Source organism: Annulohypoxylon maeteangense (assembly GCF_022496945.1).
Source record: "Annulohypoxylon maeteangense strain CBS 123835 unplaced genomic scaffold GGS22scaffold_6, whole genome shotgun sequence".
NCBI lineage: Eukaryota > Fungi > Ascomycota > Sordariomycetes > Xylariales > Hypoxylaceae > Annulohypoxylon > Annulohypoxylon maeteangense.
In genome coordinates, this window is record NW_025953253.1 from 1,580,245 (window position 1) to 1,599,867 (window position 19,623).

A 19,623-nucleotide genomic window follows, 5' to 3' on the forward strand; every position below is an offset into this window, starting at 1 on the left:
TAGGTAGAAAGAAGTGATGTGTAAAGGTCTTATCAGAGTACGGAGGATCGCCGACCTCGTTAACCTAGATCAGTACTTATTACCTAGTTAGGTACCTGCATGAGTTGAATTGTGGGAAGAGACGCCAATCGTCGTAAAGATATAACCGCTACCGCAGCAGAGGGGTATGCCAGTAGTTTCTACTCTTTGCCTTTCCCCGAATATTGCGTTCTATTCCACATTTTCTATTCCATGACCTGAATTTCCCGGAATTTGAGACCATTCTTAATAATGGCTAGTTCTCCGTGAAGACAAAACACAAGGTTATCGTCAGCACTTTTAATTGGAAATACTCTATAATGTGAAGGGGTATACTCATTTGGAACAAAGAAATGCCGAGAGAATTGCCTGGTCATAATATTTTCGAGGTCGATGCTACATAACCACGAGTCCCTATGTAAAAAGACAAAAGCCTTTTCTCGCTGACTAATTCCAACAAAGTGTCTGGAGCAAAGAGGTAGCAAATCATTCAGAGGCATCAAGGTTTTCGTAGTATTCGTCATTTCTTGAAAACTGAATATGAAGACAGTTGACGAAGAAATGTATCCTGAGTTATGATGAACCTCAAGAACTAGGATGTGTGGCTCAGAATATATAAATGCTGCACGGATCCCCGTTTCCACATCACCATTTGCCAAATCATACCTCAAATGAATTTCTATCTCGACGGAGGTCGATGGGAAGGCGTTTGCGCTATATTGCTTGAGAACGTGGTTGTTGATGAGACAAAACTGCTCATCCCCATTGTTGCTTAGCCCCTGGGTCCATCTCCATGCATGTCTTTTGTCGGGGTCGAAAGGCAACGACCCCACATGAGAGCCATCCTTGATAGAATATACGAGGTCCGAACGCGCTGTTGCGACCAGAAGAAAGCTACCATCAGCACTGAAACAGAGCTGGGTTACCTGGGCGGGTAGAGATGTACGTAAAAACAGCGACTCGCATGCCAAGACCGACGTCTGACTTGCAGCTAGCCTCCAGACCTGTAAATTGCCATTTACATCGCTTGAAGCAATACAGTTATCTCTGCTTGCTACTATTTCTGTAACAAATGCCGTCGTTGGATGAGAATAAAGCACTGAGATCTGCTTCCCAGTCTGCGTGTTGAAAGTGATAACTTGACCGGTGTACTTCCCAGCAAAAACGATAGGGAGTGAAGGATGAGCACAAAGAGCTGTGATCTTAGACGTCCTCCGTGATTCGTACTGCCCCTCGATGGTAGCTGGTTGAATACCATCGTCGCAATTAAAGTATTCATCTTCAATGTTCTTCCGTACAAGTATAGCAGGAGACCAGATGCACATATCGGAGTCCGTTACGTCGACAATACTATATCCATCAGATGTGAAACTCAATATCCTGAAGGATGATGCTGGTGATAGGACATGGTATAGTAAGGAGAGTGACTCAAAATCCCAAATCTGTAGATTGCCTCGGCTATCGATAGTTGCGAATGTTCTCCCATCCAGAGAACATGAGGCGGACAGTATACCCATGTCAGTGGAGGCCTTGCAGCTATTAGCTAAGCTCCCAGACCAAGTATCATAAAGTGACAGGTCATGATTTGTGTATATGACAAGGAGCAAGTTCAGATTGTGGTTGGGATTGAAAAATAAGAATGCAGCAAGCTTGTTCTCTTCATCCGCGGCCCAGCCGATTAGTTCGCCGGTCTGGATATCCCAGAGACAGATTGTGCCACCCGTGTATGTCAAGGCAAGCAATTCCGCATCAGGGGAAATCGAGGCTAGAAAAGGGGCTTTTCCGTAAAACTCCCCTAACTTAGAGTCGCTATCATGACTTTGATATGAGAATGTTTGATCTTCAAGTAATTCTCCATTCAAAAGATTCCACTTCAGTAAATGTCCATGTTGTGATACGGCGACAAGGAAGTCGCTAGAAGAGCTGAGGAGAATGCAGCGGAACCTTATGCGCTGTTCCCATATCGTGTTTCCTTCTAAGTCCCGGACCACCACAGACCGTGTCGTGCATGCTGCTATGTATGTACTAGTAAGATGCACAAGGTCGATGGGGTGCCTCTTATCCTGAATGTGCCCTATTTGCTGACAATCGCGGTGGTTGTAAAGATTTATGTCCCCAGATTCCATGCCTACAGCAATTACATTTTCCCCGCAAAAAACAGTAGAGGGGATACTGTCGTCGCCAAAACTGACGGATGCAATGCAATCGTCCCATTCGCTTTCCCTGTAACCTAAAATTGCCAAACCATCGGGTCTTTTCCCAAATTGCTGGTAAATGGCAGAATTCGAAGGACACAGAGGTGGGATAATAAAGTAAATCGACGAAGGGTCTTGTAAGAGAACTGCGCCGAACTTCGTCACGATCCGGCTCAGATCCATGGACCAGCCGTCAATATTTCTCATTTGGCTATTCACCGGCGATCGATATTTCGTTTTTCGACCCAAATAAGTCTTCAAATTCTTCGAAGCTCTGATTAAACACTGAAGGTCGCCTTTCAGAGCAACTCTTGCGATCCAGGACAAGACATTCAATTTGAAAAACTTATCCATCGCAAGCAGAAGTTTATCGGATTCGATAGATGCGCCATATACATGTTCGGAGAACTGGGTTATCGCGTAGTCGAGAAGAGGAGACGGTGCTTTTTGGCGTACATTTGCGCTCAATAGTCGACGGCTTCGTGGCGGCTGCATCTCAGCGCTGCATAATACTTGCAAGCATGCCAATGCAATTCTTTCGTGCGCTAGCGGCTTAAAGATGTTGAAATCTCCCGCATTCTCTGACAAGAGGAACTCTCGAGCTGTAGTATGGACAAGGCTAACTAGGCCGGAACCAGGGTCAACAGAAATAAATTGACCACAGAGGCCTTCCACAGCACTCTTGGCACTTGGAAGGGTGGTGTTAATATCTAGTTCAAGTGCGTGTGAGAGTTCTGTGGTTGTCAGATCTCGGTAACTTGCCACCGTCCATAGAAGAATGGCTTGGGCAATATGTTTCTCCAATTTGTTCTCCGACATTGCTTTCGTAGTCCTCTCGTAATAGGGTACCATTCCTTCTGGAATACTCTGAAGTATCTGGAGGATACCTTCGTTTGAGTAGACCTGCTCAAGTTTATCCAGCACTAGACGCACCCATAGAAAGCAAGCATTGGACCTTTGAAGAATTCGACTGGAGAGATCATGCTTGTCCGCAATCGCATCAATTGGCAGATTCTCAATACGGTCACATATATAACTCTCGATATCAGCCATGCTATCTTCGAAGGGTATTTCGATGGATTTTAGTAAGGCATAGCCTTCCAGATGGCAACATAACCTCTGCAAATCTGGAACTTTTCGGCTTGTGATAAAAATTCGGAGAGGAAAGCTCGGCTTCTCGCCCCTAATCAACGTGAAAAATTCCTGGTACTTATCGCACTCATCAATTGCATCGATTACCCAGTATTGAGGCGTGTTCGCATGAGACTATCTTGGAGTTAGTCGTATTCTCTATGGTTTTACTTTGGAATAACATACTTGGAAAACCCCTTTTTTAAAGACTTTCGTCCATATCGTGCGGCTATCATCTGCATTAAAGCACGAACCCTCTTCATATAAAGAAGTTAATCTTTTGCGAATAGATTCGTTTGATGATGCCATTTGATATGCTATAGATCGCAAAAGTTCGCCCAAGGATTTTGAAGATTTGTTGCCAGCGTGGAAATAGTAGTATGCACATTCAAGTTGTAATTGACAAAGCTGGGAAACAACATGTGCGGCGAGATATGTTTTGCCAGTTCCAGGATTGGCGTGAACCCAAAAGATTGAAGGTGCTCTGTTCCCAGTTTCATTATTCTGTGTAAAGGAGAACTCATCAGGAGCATCCCTCCAGCCTCGGAAGTCATCTCGAGAATCAATCCATTGGCAAGATCCATCTATTGCGGGGAAATGGTCGTCTGGAGGATCTGATATACTGAGATACGACTTTAATATGCTCATTTGTTCCCGTAACATCTTAAGACGGTTTCTCGGGTCTGCGGATAGTTACTAGGTAAGCAGCTGCATCCATAATTAGTACAAGGACGGGGAATTCGTTGCACTCACCATCTTTCAGTAGATCTTCCACGGCACTGGAAAGCGCATTCTTGAGGGTTATATAGTTAGGGTCATCCTTGCTTTCGAATTTGCATATATCTCTATGGTTAGCATTCATATATTGGACCCGCTCATTCGGGAACCCCTTTCCTGAAGTGATGCGAGGTGTGGTTAGTGCCTCGGATCTTAGAGGTGACGCTATAATGTAAGGGGTATTTAGGTACCAAGGATAGCGGAACTCCTCTCTACAATTAGACCAGATGAAACCCCGAGGTTCATTCGCAAAGTCTCGTAGAAGGAAAATATCCGCGTGTCAATCGTGTATTTCTTGAAGTCATCATTAATTAGACTCGTAGAAATCGAACCAGTGGTTAGATCATCGATATATTGACGAGAAGACATTATCCCAGACATGGCTAGAATATTGTTAAGAATCGCCGCGTAGTCAGACCCCCTATGCGGCGTTGCAAGAAAGAAGATGCACTTGATGCGGTCTCTGAAATCCAATACGTCTCTTGCCAGTATGAATGCCTACCCATCCAAGTTAGCCACATGATAATGCATCTCCATATACATAATATCTTACCTTTTTTACCACGAGCCCGCCCATGGAATGCCCAAGTAATATTATAGGCCTCTATGCACTGTAAGTTTCGGAGCAGTATAAGAAGAGCCGATCCGTACTTCTATATTCTCTCTCAAATGTGACGAATTCCTCATTTCCTCCAACAGCGCCTGCCCAAAGTCGTGAACATTCAGGATGCTTGACTTTGTACTAGCCCAATCCGAGTCGTACCCAAAGCTATGAACATTGACGTTTCTTAGTCCAGGCTCCATGGGCAACCACAATTGCGGCCAGAACATACGAGGGTCGTCACCCTTCCGCCAAGTCTTTATCGAGCCCCCTCGTAAACCATGTACAAATATCAGGTCCACTAGCGGTTCGGGAGAGGAATGTAAGATCCTGAGCCCGGTAGGGCCCCGAATACCCTCTTCGTCATCTTTATCGGATCGTTTTTTCACCAACGAACTAGTGAATCGCTTCGTGAGGGACGGTTTCGAGAAGGTGACGGGCTCTACAGCGGCAACACTAGAGGAAGACGGGCTGTTGGTGGAGTTATGCGCGGCCGGTGAAGATTTGGAGTGTGTTGGTAAGTTGGTAGAGAGGTCTTTTGGCGCGCACAAAGTGTCGCTCATTGCCTACCTAGATACTTTAGTCAGTGAGCTTCTTTACAGACAATTCGAGCGGGGGTGGATGATCAAATCACTAGGCGTCAAGGACATACCAATATAGCATGCGCCCAACACACTAGAGAGAAGCTGTGTGCTTCTTACTCTAGTATGTTGCAAGTTATAAATGGTTGACATAATTATGAAATGGAACAACCAGGTGGTGGTGGTGGTGGTGGTGGTCAAGTATGCTTTCCTAGAATGTAACATCAGCTATAGCGGATACATCCAACAGTCCTTCTAGGGCCAATCAAATGACAATACGCTGAGATGCTTGCAGCGCCTCAGCCCCTCAGCGCCTACCTGTCGCATATGGCCTCGACCCCAATGCTTGTAAGCCTAGCGAACACCTAGGCGTCTTCTCATTTTTGTTTATATCGTAGTCGGGTCATCTATATCTACTTAGATACTAAATTATCTTATAATGTAACTATAGCCAGCAATTCTATACTTCGATTTCGTTGACGGCAATGAGCATGGCGATGTTAGATCAAGCAATAATAGCTGGTGAGTGAGTGGTTAGGGGTCCGTATAGCAACAGAGCTAACAGCCATATCAGCTCTACCTACAAAATGTGAAGTGATATCAGTAACCAAGTACTTGAAAACCAATGTAAGTTCCAAGCTTTAGCATGTCAGAATTATCTCTTCGTGGGCGACCCGGATGAGTTGCTAGATGGCCGGTGCCCTGCTAGTAACTAAGTACCCAGTGTTGCTTAATCACTGACCTACATAATGAGTGGTCGACAGGTCTCCGAGTTGTCATCAACGCAGATGATAAGCAGCAGGAGTTCTTCGTTAAGGTAAGTGTAAGTTTCCAAAGCGTATTCGATGACTGATTCAAACACACGCTCAAGGTTGTTGAGCGGCCTGGGTTAGTTGGTATGTCCGAGGCAGAATATGAAGGACAAAGGGCTCTTGCAACTTATATTCCAGAAAACGTCGTGATCCCTATAGCTTGGGGATTTCTAGAAAATGATACCTCGAAATCTTTCTTCCTCACTCGTTTCCGTCATCTGCGTGTTTGCCCTCCTCCAACCTTGAAGCTCTTAGCGATCGTAAAAAAGCTACATCTATCATCTGTATCGCCGACGGGGAAGTTTGGCTTTCATGTCACAACGTTTTATGGCCCCCCTCCGATGATCAACGACTGGACAGACAATTGGGAGGAGTATTTCACACGGCAATTTCGGGCGAACCTAGCATATGCGCAACAAGAACGTGGCGAAGACCCCGAATTGCAGGCTCTTGCTGAGGATTTCATCGAGAAGGTAATCCCTAGGCTCTTAAGGCCTCTGCAAACGGCGGGTAGGAGCATCAAGCCTACACTATGCCACGGTGATCTCTGGGATGGTAACATCCAAGTCGACGTCGAGACCAAGCAACCGATCATGTTCGACCCATGCTGTTTTTATGGGCACAATGAAAGTTAGTAGGAGCAACAATAACACAATAGGATGTTCTGCTGATGACTCTCGATGCTAGTGGATCTTCAGTGTATGGGAGATCCCCGTTACGCGCTCGGAATGGAGTTCATAGATCTATATAAAAACGAAGTAGGGGCATCGGAGCCAAGACAAGATTTCTATGATCGGCATGCCCTATACGCGGTGTAAGTTTAGCTCCCGATTACTCACCCACATATAAAAAGACCCGGCACTGATGATTTTCAAAGTCGCAACAATATATGCACAGCAGGAATGTGGCCACAGTGGGCACCATTGTTGACAACGTATGTACAATACCCAGAGTAGATAGCTATCCTATGATAGCCTACTATGTATGTCGGTTGCTTGCACTAATACGATATAGTGCAAAAGAGGAGATGCGTCGACTCCTATCCAAACATCCCGACGGCCTCAACGGTTTCCAGATGGGTCAGAATAGTGAATCGGCAGATGGAATCTGTCAATCTGTATCGTGTGTTGGAAATACTGCCGAGTCCATAGAGGGCTAACGTATGGATATGTTCACTTCCATTCTTTGAGTCGAAGCTTGAACCCTAGTATGTAGAAGGCAATTCGAGGCATGACCAGAATCCAGGGGTATTGTTTCGTGAAGAAACATTTTAATTCCAATTTTCTGTAGAGGCGGATTTTAGCGTATTAGCTGGCTGTGGCTGTGCATAATAACTCCCCAGCAACTGCCCATATGCGCTGTAGCGCGTACCCTGTAAAACTGGGGCGGTCCGTAGCTCGCAAATGTACAATACGAGTACCTCATTAGAGGCTTGGCGTCAACATTAAGCGTTAGATAGGTGCTCTATCTGCTCTACCGAACACGGGCAGCTGCACGGGATTACGTATCGTAGGTGGGTTGATAAAGTTTGGGTACCTAAATCTATACAAACATTACAGCAGATCGTCATGTCCAGCATTGACTCAGTATGTACCGCACGAGTCAACTTTAGGCTGGTGGTACTTGAGTAAAGGAATAGAAGGAACATTCGGTAAATTATCCCAGGTATCCCTAAAATCTAAAATGTGAAAGGTAAATCGTCATCCGACCGACGATTTTCAACTTTTTCAACTTCGTACGTATTTCGTACTAATCTCTTTTCTTTAACAAATTCCAACATCGTCATGGCGTCTAGTCGCAAGTAATTCTCCGAATCCTTCTTCCATACATAATTCAAACCATTTGTAACATCGAATATCAAGCATCAATCATTGCCTACTCCTCCCTAGTACATACACAGATACCCAGGTACCCCGGCAACGACAACCTATACGGATCCCCTCTTATACCCTTTTTTCCCGCCCTGCCTCTATTCTGTTCAATCTATGACCGCGATTCGCCTCGCCCGCATCGATCTTCCAAGCGCCTGTGAAGTTTCTGCGATAATCTTTTTATAACCAATTGCTTCTACCCTACTCGAACTCTGCCGACTTTGTTCTTCGACGAATTTGATACGAATTTTATTCATATCGCCTCCAAATAAAACAATCCTCGCATATCCCCCCCAATCCGAGATTCCGGTGCAATTTGACGTAGATGTCGCAATAGAATACCAGGCATCTTTTAATTCTCAACCATGAACGAAGGAACGTATAATAATGTTATTCGGAGCAACAGCCCGTTCTCTCCCATGTGAGCTCTCCCTTACTATTTGGTCTCTTTTCTTCACTAGATCATTAGTACCTAGTATGTTACTATCGGAATTATTCGCCACTAACACTTATACTATCGCGAAGGACACCGTCTACCGCAAACAGCTACAAGGCGAATGTAAATCGAACGAAGACGAGAAAATGGGTCGAGGCAAAGGTCCAAAACTACGATGGTGACGATTGGGGCAACGAGTATGAGGAAGAATACGAGGATCGTGAACCAGAACCTGCACCTCCCACACAGCCAATGTCGAGGATTGCCGCTTTACGACAACAAGCAGCGAATGCCCCCCAACAAAGGGCCTTTTCTCAGCCGACACCCACTGTCGATTCCACCAAACCTGGACCGTTAGAGGTGAGAAATGCCAGTGGTCCGCCAGCCCTACATATACAGACCGGAGTCGATCCGAGGTCTCACCTAGCCGGAGCTACTTTGTCTGCGCAGAGCCAAGCCCGCTTTCCACCGCGCGAGAGTAGTATAAGTCAACAAGAAACTCCGGGTTCAAGAGATATTGGTGCGTCTGGGTCAGGTACGGAATCGGGTAGACCTAGTGTCGAGAGTGGTTATGGTCGAACTGATGCCAATTCTCCATCAGTAAGCGCGATCCGCTCTTCGATAGAACAGCGTCAGAGGTCCAGCTTCGAAAGCCATAATAGTTCCGATAACTCTCGTGGCCTGAAACAAACATTAGCTCCCGTCGAAGAACAGAAGAATGGGCCTCGAGCCCTTGCCGACGAGACCGAGTTAGGTCAAAGCCTAGGAAATCAACGACATCTATCCACCAGTCCTAAGCTGCCTGATCTAGCACGTATGTCGGGTTTTGGTGATGATTTCTTCTCTTCTTCCGGAGGTTCTAGTCCGACGGGGCGTCCTTCTCTTCCCCCAGTCTCGGATAACCAGCGGACTAGTGTCGCGGGTGCCAAGCCTGGCCCATCATCTAGGCCGAATAACAATCAGCGTGACACTACAGGACTATACGAAGAGAAACATGCCCCTAGTGCATTAGAAGGGCGAAGGCTCGAACCTAATCCCAAAATCATTATGCCACCATCAGACGGTGATCTAGAGCCGAAGAAAGAAGATCCCGTAGGAACATTTCAACAATCTGCTCCGTCTAGACCTCAGCTTCCTGGGACTTGGGTATCAGAAACTGTGAGTGCCGGTTCTGAACATACAACGCCCGCAGAAAAGGCCGAGGGGCCCGTTTCTACGTCTTTGGGCAGCATTGCAAATCCTGCTGTGTCTCCAATAAACAGCAGACACGCAGAGCCCGCTGATCTTGAGCCAACCACTGCCGTTAAACATTTGCCATCAACACAATCCGATTCGGAAGCAGCAGCGAACAATAAAACCGCGCAAGAATCCGGGGAAGACAGCTTTAATAGACCCACCGGGAAGCACGACGGTGCTATAGCATCCAAAGTCATTTCTTCTGGACCGGGTTTTCATCCGACCCATCAATTCCTTCCGCCTCTTAAGACAGAAAATCCCCTTGCTGCATCTAACGCCGCGCAGAAGGAGAAACAGGACGCACCCGCCAACGAGATGGCACCGAGATCTTCAGGTCAAAATGATTCACCGTCCCGAGCAACTTTTACTCCGCATAGCGCGGCCACCACCGGATCGGCTTTCGCTCCTACCGCACCATTAAATCCACGTCGGTCTTTTGCTGCCCCGGCGGAAATCATAACCCCGGCAATACAAGAGCGAAAGTCTACGATGAGCACCGTTGATACAGCATCTCCAGAAAAGGAGAGCGACAAGTTAAGGGAGGAAATCTTCAAATCTTTAAGCGCAAGCCCAGCTACGACCACACCTGATGCGAGCATTATTCCGGGCCCAGGTACTGGAGGTTACGATCCGGTTCCAGGCGCGCTAACTCGTGAGAGCACATACCTATCTGGTGTATATGATGAATACCTATCACTGCCAGAAGAAAAGTCCCTTCAAGAAACAGGTCAGCTCCTGAAGCAAGGACCTAAAGCAGCTAACGAAACACCGTCTGGACCAAGCATACAGAGGGAGACCTCTTTCCCACAGATTGCTCCCTTGAGCCCACGTAGAAGCCCAGTTCAAGAGGCTAACCGCCGGCCAAGACGATTCTCGTGGGAGAATAGCGCAGACAAAAGCATACAGGAACCCGCCAAAGCAGACTCGGCCACCCAGGGTGAAAATAGGCCGACCCTAGAGTCAGAGCTAGGTGCAGTCAGCACTCCAAGCGCCTTGCAAGTACGACCCGAGGGTCCTAGCCCAGTATCCCATCAAGTTTCTCAGATCAGTAGTCAAAGCCCTGGTGACTTATCGTCTATTCTACCTGAACCACTCTCCCCTATCTCGTTGCCCCCGGAAGCGATCACGGATACCCAGGCTTCAATTCCTGATATTTCCCGCCTATCGTTCGCAGATGAAAAGGAGAAAGTACTTATCCAAGAATCAATTCATGCGCCGTCTGTCGAACATCATCCCGCTCTATCTGATCCAATAGAGCTGGCCCGTACTCCGTCCCCCACTATCACATCAGCCCCAACAGCCCAATCAGCGTCAAATGCGAAGGTTATGGCCTTTAGAGATATTCTCAACCTTGTGTCGATCGAACAGAGAATCGGGAAGTTCGAAGAGACGCAGAATCAATTTTACTCGATGGAATCGGGTCTGTCGAATTGGCTTTCGTATATGCAAAGCCAGCCAGAGCTCGGAGCTGGTATAGTACCACTAGGGGGCCAGCCCATGGCTCAAGGTCAAACGTCTCCGTCTGGTACCCAGCCGCCAACTCAACAACCTTACTACCAGCAATACCTGAATGCTAGTAACCCGAGTGCACCACCGACGCAAATTGGCAGGATGCCAAGTGGCAGTCTACAGCATAAGTTTACAGGACAACCTATGAGTAGTTTTGGTCCTTCCGGCAAGGAGGTCGGGGCAAAGAGTAAGGAGCTTCTACAAGCAGCGGGGGCATTCGGAAACAAGGGTGTGAAGTCTGGTATGAAGCTATTCAACAAAGGAAAGAATAAGCTTCGTGGGACAGGCGATAAGGTGTTCTTTTAACGCTACGATTCTCTTCTCTTGCTCTTTTACTCGATTGGGGAGGCGGCATGGGACGGCGGCAGTGCATTGCTTTTGGGACAACATATTTCGAATGGATTTCTTTTAATATGAAATTGGTGAGGCTGATGGACGGGAGAACACTATCCTGTCACCTCGCAGGCAGATTCGTGTCGTTTTCGGCACCTCACAAGTCTCGCGAACTGCCTGCCTGTACTTCTCATATGTATTGTACTGGTTCATCTCGCGGGTATGCATGTTTGCAGATCGGATTGAACAAAAGGGAGTAAGTAGGTCGGGGGGATAGGATGTACGATTTATTGAGAAGGTGTATTTGATGGGTCATGGATGGAAATAATTCGATCTATCTAAATACAGCAGTTGTGAAATTTCGGCTGAGATTTATTATTATTATTCGCCTCATATGTATGTGCACTTAAGCTGCTTAGGTAGGTGTAAGCATCCCGCATCGAATCCTTCTCTACATGGGTTCATACCAATCAGATTGATTGGCAGTCTCACTTGAACTAGCAAAAAAAAAAAAAAAAAAAAAAAAAAAACCACAATCATGACGATCTGCCATCATATGCATCCGTTTCCCGAAACAGATCAAGGCTTAGCAAGGATCGGGCGCTCTTTCGTGGCGTTCTTGTGCAACTTTTCTGCATTGTCTTGGTTTACGCAATAGCACGGCAGTCTTGTTGAAATACCTATCATTATCGCTGATGGGATTCGACGATGACCAAGTAACATGAGGGTTTCATGGTTAGCTTGTCCAATGCGTTAGAATTCCATCGTATACCTTAGTCACACCATATAAAATGATATTGCTGATATGGTTCTCTATTAATCTAACTAATGTAGGTAGGTTTCTCGATGGTTAAACACACGATGATTCCTGTCTTACGTACATATGCTTCTATCCTATCATGAGCCGGCTAGTCACTCCGTGCTCATTCCGCTTACTTAGTACTGCTACCATATTTACCTAGTACCTAAGCTGCTAAGTACATTGCGGAGGCTTGACGAGTCGCCGCTAGTATGGAGAGCCGGGATAGCGAATGCCTCTACCTGGTTAGAGGATATTAATAGAACTTATCCCTTCTGGGAGATCTTACCGATATCATCTGCATTAGACTTATATGTAAGTAGATTTACCGACCTATTGGAATCATCAAATGCAACTCTTCTCACTAACATTTCATGGCTAGTTTGCAACTTGGGAACTTGGGGAAAGACGGTCACGAAATACATACATACAGGTAAGTAAATTAGAATCCGTCGTTCGTAGGATTCGGATAGTCAACGTCAAACGGTTACCGCGTCCACACGTGCCGGTAGGGGATATCGGTCCCTCTCATTAATATTCACCCTCATTTCCATCTCTTTCTCTCACTTCATTGGTTGAGGAGGAGGGGGGGAATAAGAAGAGATATTCCGCCAACACAGCCACCCTATCCGCAGGGCAACACCAGCGGAAGCAGCACGCTGTAATATCTTCTCCACATTCACAGGTCTTACCTAGGTACAAGGTATTATTATTCCAAGGTTGTTAGGTATAATATTACGCCCCCAATCTACAACTCTGTGGCTCTAGGCATCCGAAAAACGAACGGGTTTTCATTTGAGGCCCCCAAAGTTAGCGACATCATCACCATTACCATCACCATCTTTATGATTGGAACTCGAATCATTGGCTCGTACTTACCATTCTCATAAGAATTGTCGTCCGTACCTAGTAGAACAGGGGATAGGTTTTATTACAGCCCTACTGAAGTACAACCAAGGGTACCCTGTCGGCTTTAGTCCTGCCAATCAATCGAGTGCAAAGACAGGAAACGGTCCGGGATTATCATCATAAGAGAGGCCTGAAGAAGCCAAGAAAGCCTGACCAACTAACCAACCAGGTCGATCGATTCCGGCTTCAGCTCCAGGTACCAGCAGTAATAAAAAATTGGATCCTACCAACCATCGACCATCCAAAGGGCTCCAAACCAGCCCATCACAACCCCCCGTCATATCCGCTGCCGTGTCCCATCGTCCATCGTCCATCGTTCATCGTCTAGGCATCCCAGCAATTTCAATTCCAGATCCCGCCTCTTCGTAGGGAACACGAACACGTCCGTCTCTCACCGTCGCTTGTGCTTCAACTCCACCCCTTCAACTCGACCTCTATCAATATCGCCTTCAAAGGTCCCAGACCCTTCACCGTAGTCGTTCCTCTCCGGGGTTTAGCTGCATTCTTGATTAATGAGGTACTTTCCTACCCTTCCTTCGCGTCTTCAGCCCGGTCTTGTCTACTTGTTTCGCCTACTTCCGAGACAGGCCTTTCCCTTCCTTACATAAATTCCCATCTCAAGCCTTTCGCGACCAAAGGAGCCTCTGCCTGTGTTCTCGTCAATTGTATTGTACATATAAGCACATATCGGCAAGCACCAGCCTAGTTGGGAAATCAATCTCCAGCGATCCGCTCTTAAGTGGAAGGAGATTTCAAACGTAAGCCGGTCAAAACAGGCCGGCAGCATTGCAGCGGGCACCACATCAGCACTCGAATCAAGTGCTGGAGAATAGAATGTCGCGCATTTGAATTGTCAATAGTGGATTTGAATAAATGCGGCAAAGTGACATCGTCGGGGATTACCAGCTTTAAACCCTTTTAACTGTCCAATTGACCGTCCACGTCAACGTTAACGTCAGACCATGACAGTTCCTATGGCTGCTGACAGGACATACTCGCCGTCTTTCGGTGGTCCTCAACCGCATGAAAGCAAACCCAGTTCCGGTTTCACACCTCTTCCGCCCATTCGCAGAACTTCAACTATCGACCTGTTATCAAGAACGAAGTTTAGTACTGATGACGACGATAGGATTCCATCACCAGTTGGGGATTCGGATAATGAGATACCTCCGGTTCCTCCCATAAAAGAGGACATGAACTATCAAAACGGCAATGGGCATATACCTGGCCAGGCACAGGTGAATCAGGCCATCGCGCATCAAAATCAGCCTCAACACTTCACTCAACCACATCAACAACATCACGCCCTCGCCAATGGCCAGCCCCAAAATCCCAATGGGTATGCAGCTGGCAGAGGAGCTCCTCAACCTAATGGATTTCCGCAGCAGATGATGGGACGAGGATCTGCAGGTTCGCAACATCAATTCTCAGGTCAATCAGGCGCATCGCCTATGCACGCGCAAATGGCTGGCAATCCAATTCAAAAATTCCCTCCCAATAGTCAATGGAAGCTAGAGGAGTCTCATCTCTCAGAACCTCTGATCCAGCACAAACCTCGTCCGGGCGCGAACAGCCCGTCGCCGCAACAACCTAATTACTATGCAGCGTATGATAAAGAAACTGAAGATCCGTTACCGACGATGAAGGGGCAAAGTGCATCCGGGCCGCGGCCGAGGAATAACAGCAATAGCATACCGCCGGTTTCAGCAGAGCGGTATCGCGACCTTAACATTTTCGCTCCTCGTGGTCATGATCAAGCCGGGCCTCCCCATCAACCTAGTCATCCTCTTTTCCGGGGTGGGCCTCATGATGCAGTCAACCAGGTTGGGAGAGGGTCGCATGACGCCGGACCTAGTAAGGAGATGGATGGTAAGTTAGCCCGAACTATAGCTGAACATATTTCTAATATACTATCGATTAGCTCATGTTGATGAGGTGTCGGTCTCAAGTACTAATAGCGAGGAAAGACCCAAGGATGGTAGACGAGGTTCGGGATTCTTTAGTCTACCTAACCGTCGTAACACAGGGGAACAAGGGACTGAGCAAAATGCATCTGGGAAGGAAAAGAGCTCGTTCTTCGGTGGAGGGGCTAATCACAGCAAATACCAGCCGAAGCAGAAGTCCAACCTTAATCCACCAAAGACTTCTACGTTTGACCATGATGACAACCCGGAACATTCGTCGATGAAGAAACGGCTATCTGAGCTCACCGGGATGATTAAAGGGGTTGGGAATGCGAAGGAGGGAGGAGCAAAGGATGACCAACCCGCCAAGCCCAGCACTGTGCATCCTTCTACAAGACCTTCATATCAGGGCCCCATGCGAACGCAGACAGGACAAATGCACCCAAGTCCGTTAGGAGGACCTCCACTTGGGATAGCACGAAGCAGTACTGGTGGAATGCGACCTCCGGAAACTCAACAACTTCAGAGTGCTGAGGAGGAACGTGAGAAGAAACCTATGGGTGGGTTCCTTGGTGGACTTTTCAATAAGCAGGGATCCAAAGCACCAGAGTCGAAACAGCAGAACCAGCAGACACCACCGCAGCCTCAACGACCACAGCAACAAATTGCTATGCAGCCTAGCCAATTTAGACCCGGTCAGATGCCAGCTCCCGGACAACAGTTTCCTCCACATAGGATGTATGCCGGTCAGCAACCTCCTGTCCAGGAGAGCATACCGGGGCAACAGGGGCAACAGGGACGGCAGCCTATGGCACCGGGGCAACCTACCGTAACGTCACCTTTATCGCCCCAGTTTCTCGGGACAGCGCAAAAAGTAATGATGCGGAGACCTTCGGAAATAACTGTCGCTTCTCAGAATCAACTAGTGGGGGCACCAATGTCACCTAGCCAACGACCTCAGCTCGGATTTCAGCAAGGACCACAAGTTAATATTCGACCAGCTACTGCGCAAGACATCGAAGGTAGAAATACACGTATACAATCTGGAGATGATGTTTTTTCGGGGCCTGCGTTTTCAAGAGACTCGCCTCACCGTTCACGTCCGTCTTCCCCGGACATTAGCGGATCACAAATCGCAGCCCGAATCACCCCCAACAGAAAACCCGTCGGGTCTGGTTTCGCGAGACAGGACGGAGCATCACCTACCTCCTCACCGCAAACCAAAAATCCGATGAAATCTAACGATCCGTCTCAGCCTGATAGTACCGAGGATGAAGAGGTATTATCAGGTAGTCAACTTCCATCTGGTCAGCAAAGCCCTACTCTTGGTAAGTTAGGTCATGTACGCCAGACGTCTCTTCCGTCCCCAGGACGTCCCCTTATTACATCTCAGCCCGGTCAAGGGGGCTTCCAGCCTGGCGTAGGCGGCACACCACTTTCTCTGCAAGGTCCGATGACCTTCTCGCGAGACCCGCAGCTACAGGGCCAACCGTATGAAGGCCTTCAGAGACCACGCGGCATGTCACAGCCGGGTCAGGGGCCGATCGGCTACGTCTCTTCTCCGTCCGGGTTCAGCCCTCAGGGTCAGATCTCCCCTAGTTGGAGCCCCAACTATCCCTTCACTAACCAGCCACATCCAGGCCACCCGCACCCCAACGCTCAGAGAGTGCCGCGCTTTGTCGCCCTACCCCCGGGCCAACAGGGGACCATAATGAAGTTCTTCGGCACCGATCCTAACGATGGAAGCATCCCGGCACAGCCGCCAAAGGAACAGAAGGAGAAGAGCACGAAGGACAAGATCCTCGGCGCATTCAAGCGCGTTAGCAAGCAGACTAGTTCTGATTCTACCGGCTCTCCGAAGCCTGAGAAAACACAACATCACAAGCCACCGCCGGGACATTCGACACCACCGTCGATAGCTAGACCGCAACAGCCAAGCCAGCCGATATCGCAGAATCCGGCGCCTATGATGCGGCCACCGATTAGTGGACCATCACCAGCTGGACCTCTGGGCCCGATGAGCAATTTACCACCGCAGGGCCCAATAACGCCTGGTCACGGTCGCGGGGCGCCCGGGTCGCAAGCGCCTTACGGACCGATGAACCCGCCAACGATGACGGGAGCCGGACGAGGTAGTCCAATGCCTCCATCGCCAGCAGGTCGTGGACAGGAGCCTCAAGCAGGAGGGTTGAAGCCGCAGCACGTCGTCGAGCAGCGTCGGAGGTCAGCGCAAAACTTGGAACGGCAGTACGATGATGTCCCTATCCCGCGCGGCTACGAAGCTGTCCACGGGTACGGAAACGCGGGCATGATAGCACCGTCGCCGTATAACGTCGGACGACCCAGTCCGCCTCCCGCGTCGCATCAGCAGTTCCAGTCTTTTGGTCCGCAGGGGATGCAGCAACAGCAGCAGTGGAGTCAACCGCCGTCTATTAAACGCAACGAAGGTTCTGAATCAAGCACGCCGACGCCATCGGATCAAGGCACGTTCTTGGATATGGCGCCGACACCACCTTCTAGGCCATCGCAGGACGAGTTCCGATATGACCGCCAAGCACCACCTCCCGTACCCCCGCAATTCCTACGTCAGCAACCCCAACCCGCAGACCGCGGGCCGAATCTCCCCCAAAGACCAGAAGTGCAAATACAGACACAAACACCAAGCAGTTCGAACTGGGGCAGCGCACCCGACAGCGCGCGCAGCGGCCCCCGCAAACAAGATGGTCCCATCCTAGGCGGATCCCTACAATCCAAGCCCTCAGACCCGAACGTCTCGCCACCCAGCGACAACGACGACGTCCAGCGACCGCAACATCAACACATCGCCACCGCAATGAGCAACAGCCCCGCACACCCACCGATCCTACAACCAGGTATCCCACAAGCAGGCCCCATAACCACAAACACAAACATACCCAACCAACGCGCCTTCTCTCCCACCAGCGCCCCAATGCAACCCCCGAACCCCAGCCCACCAACCCTCTACACGACACCCGACCCCGAGCCCCAACAACCGACACGTCTCGTGAGCAAAATGTCCGCGACCGAGCCCCTGCGCAACGCATCCCTAAGCCCCGACCTCGCAGCCGCGCGCGCCGCGAGCGTGAGTCCGGAGCCTGGCGCGGGGATGGGGATGGGTGGTGCAGTGAGGGTGCCGTTCCACCAGGTATCGAGCGCGAGTTTGAACGTGAATGTGGAGCGGGCGAATGAGGTTGCGAGGGGAGATGATGGTGGGGATTTATACGGGGCTACGCCGCGGGTTGGGAGTGCGATGGGGTATAACACACAAGCGATGGGAGGTGTAGTCGGAGGGCAGCAGGATGAGAATATCAAGTACGCGGGCTCGGAACGGAGTCGGAGTACTGTTAACGGCGTCGCGCCTTCTGTTGTTGGGATGGGAGTCGGGCTCGGGGTCGGGTTGGTGGTTGATGCGGCGGAGAGCCAGAGGGGGTCGGACGATTCGTCGTTTTCAGAGAAGCAGGTTTCGAGTAATATGGATTCCGAGGAGAAGATTTTGGTCGAACAGCCGGTTGAGTTGGCGGCTGTTAATGATGACGATGATGGGATCCCGGTTATGAGCGCTACGTCGTACCCTGGCCAAGAGTGGAATCCGTATGGGGCGGGGGAGTTTGGGGATTGGGATTAGGGGGAGTGAGAGTGTTGGTGGTGGTGGGTGAGTTGAGTGGTAGGTATAAATATGGCAGTGTCTACTCAGTAGAGAGGTGCTTGTCGATGGGATTTTGAAGATATTTGATGGATATGGATATGGATACCAAACAGACGAAACGAAGCGGAGCGAAGCGATGGAGAAAAGGGGCAATCACATCTAGCATATTTCACATCGGCGGCCATCTGGATTGGAACTTTTAAGATTCGAGATCTAATCGGTTTACATACATCCCTATTTTCTTCTGGCAGTTCTCGAGATTTCAATGTTTAGGTACATGTCTGGTGGAACAGAGCGGATACATATCGGTATACTCGACGCTTTTGTTGCTGTTTCTTCTGTTCTACGCTGTCAGGTACTTTACTTACATACCCCGGTGGAAGTTTATTTATTACCTGATTTATGAGGTGAAGCGAGACGAGATAGGATCAGTTAATTGAAATGGTGAAAAGTTGATATTTATCTATGTTAATATAAACAACTAAGTACCCCTATTAGAGGTATCTAAAGTTACCGTAATTCGATTCCATTTAATGGACAGCTAGTACAAGAGACATCGAAATAGGGGCATTCTTTCCCTACCTATCCTTCTAAATTATGCGCCTCAGACTGCTTGGGACAGTGACCGAAATGTGAACTTGCACAAGCCTACCTGGTACCTAATATAACCTCATCTAGCTCCCCTATGAGATTACATTACGTTAGGGAGGTAGTTCACCAATCAGTATACGCTACAACCACTGTAAACGAACATAGAACAGTGGCTGGTGCCTTAGAACGCCTAAACTAGAGGAGCGGCTGACTGCTGTGAAAGTTGAACCAAAATGGCCATTTTAAATACACA

At 48.6% G+C, this 19,623-nt stretch overlaps 4 protein-coding genes across 4 annotated transcripts; 3 read left to right on the forward strand and 1 right to left on the reverse strand.

The window, feature by feature from the left end:
* Window positions 1-6: 6 nt before the first annotated feature.
* GGS22DRAFT_160634 (NACHT and WD domain protein) lies at window positions 7-5,498 on the reverse strand. Its single transcript, XM_047960953.1, has 7 exons — window positions 5,375-5,498; window positions 4,773-5,292; window positions 4,675-4,725; window positions 4,313-4,619; window positions 4,098-4,238; window positions 3,531-4,027; window positions 7-3,479 (listed from the first exon to the last, which is right to left on the reverse strand). The coding sequence occupies exons 2-7, from the start codon at window positions 5,283-5,285 to the stop codon at window positions 225-227; spliced, it is 4,764 nt and encodes a 1,587-aa protein (XP_047820187.1). The 5' UTR covers window positions 5,286-5,292; window positions 5,375-5,498; the 3' UTR covers window positions 7-224.
* A 180-nt stretch (window positions 5,499-5,678) lies between these two features.
* On the forward strand, window positions 5,679-7,506 carry GGS22DRAFT_160636 (Fructosamine kinase-domain-containing protein). The gene is made up of 7 exons (XM_047960954.1): window positions 5,679-5,825; window positions 5,878-5,930; window positions 6,058-6,120; window positions 6,175-6,745; window positions 6,803-6,929; window positions 6,993-7,049; window positions 7,130-7,506. The coding sequence occupies exons 1-7, from the start codon at window positions 5,789-5,791 to the stop codon at window positions 7,272-7,274; spliced, it is 1,053 nt and encodes a 350-aa protein (XP_047820188.1). The 5' UTR covers window positions 5,679-5,788; the 3' UTR covers window positions 7,275-7,506.
* A 663-nt stretch (window positions 7,507-8,169) lies between these two features.
* On the forward strand, window positions 8,170-11,859 carry GGS22DRAFT_160641 (uncharacterized protein). Its single transcript, XM_047960955.1, has 2 exons — window positions 8,170-8,407; window positions 8,512-11,859. Exons 1-2 carry the CDS (start codon window positions 8,352-8,354, stop codon window positions 11,471-11,473), a joined length of 3,018 nt encoding a protein of 1,005 aa, XP_047820189.1. The 5' UTR covers window positions 8,170-8,351; the 3' UTR covers window positions 11,474-11,859.
* Window positions 11,860-13,606: 1,747 nt separating this feature from the next.
* Window positions 13,607-19,358, forward strand: GGS22DRAFT_160645 (uncharacterized protein). Its single transcript, XM_047960956.1, has 3 exons — window positions 13,607-13,725; window positions 14,178-15,077; window positions 15,130-19,358. The coding sequence occupies exons 2-3, from the start codon at window positions 14,183-14,185 to the stop codon at window positions 18,756-18,758; spliced, it is 4,524 nt and encodes a 1,507-aa protein (XP_047820190.1). The 5' UTR covers window positions 13,607-13,725; window positions 14,178-14,182; the 3' UTR covers window positions 18,759-19,358.
* Window positions 19,359-19,623: the final 265 nt, after the last annotated feature.

Excerpts from the sequence above, each read along its gene's own strand:
- GGS22DRAFT_160634 (XM_047960953.1), bottom strand. The coding sequence starts at position 5,285 with ATGAGCGACACTTTGTGCGCGCCAAAAGACCTCTCTACCAACTTACCA. Across the intron at positions 4,726-4,772 it reads ATTTGAGAGAGAATATAGAA|AGGCCTATAATATTACTTGG; the intron begins GTACGGATCGGC and ends TACAGTGCATAG. Across the intron at positions 4,239-4,312 it reads GAGGAGTTCCGCTATCCTTG|GAAAGGGGTTCCCGAATGAG; the intron begins GTACCTAAATAC and ends GCATCACTTCAG.
- GGS22DRAFT_160636 (XM_047960954.1), top strand. The coding sequence starts at position 5,789 with ATGAGCATGGCGATGTTAGATCAAGCAATAATAGCTG. Across the intron at positions 6,746-6,802 it reads TTTTTATGGGCACAATGAAA|TGGATCTTCAGTGTATGGGA; the intron begins GTTAGTAGGAGC and ends TCTCGATGCTAG. Across the intron at positions 7,050-7,129 it reads TGGGCACCATTGTTGACAAC|TGCAAAAGAGGAGATGCGTC; the intron begins GTATGTACAATA and ends AATACGATATAG.
- GGS22DRAFT_160641 (XM_047960955.1), top strand. The coding sequence starts at position 8,352 with ATGAACGAAGGAACGTATAATAATGTTATTCGGAGCAACAGCCCGTTC. Across the intron at positions 8,408-8,511 it reads AACAGCCCGTTCTCTCCCAT|GACACCGTCTACCGCAAACA; the intron begins GTGAGCTCTCCC and ends ACTATCGCGAAG.
- GGS22DRAFT_160645 (XM_047960956.1), top strand. The coding sequence starts at position 14,183 with ATGGCTGCTGACAGGACATACTCGCCGTCTTTCGGTGGTCCTCAACCG. Across the intron at positions 15,078-15,129 it reads ACCTAGTAAGGAGATGGATG|CTCATGTTGATGAGGTGTCG; the intron begins GTAAGTTAGCCC and ends ACTATCGATTAG.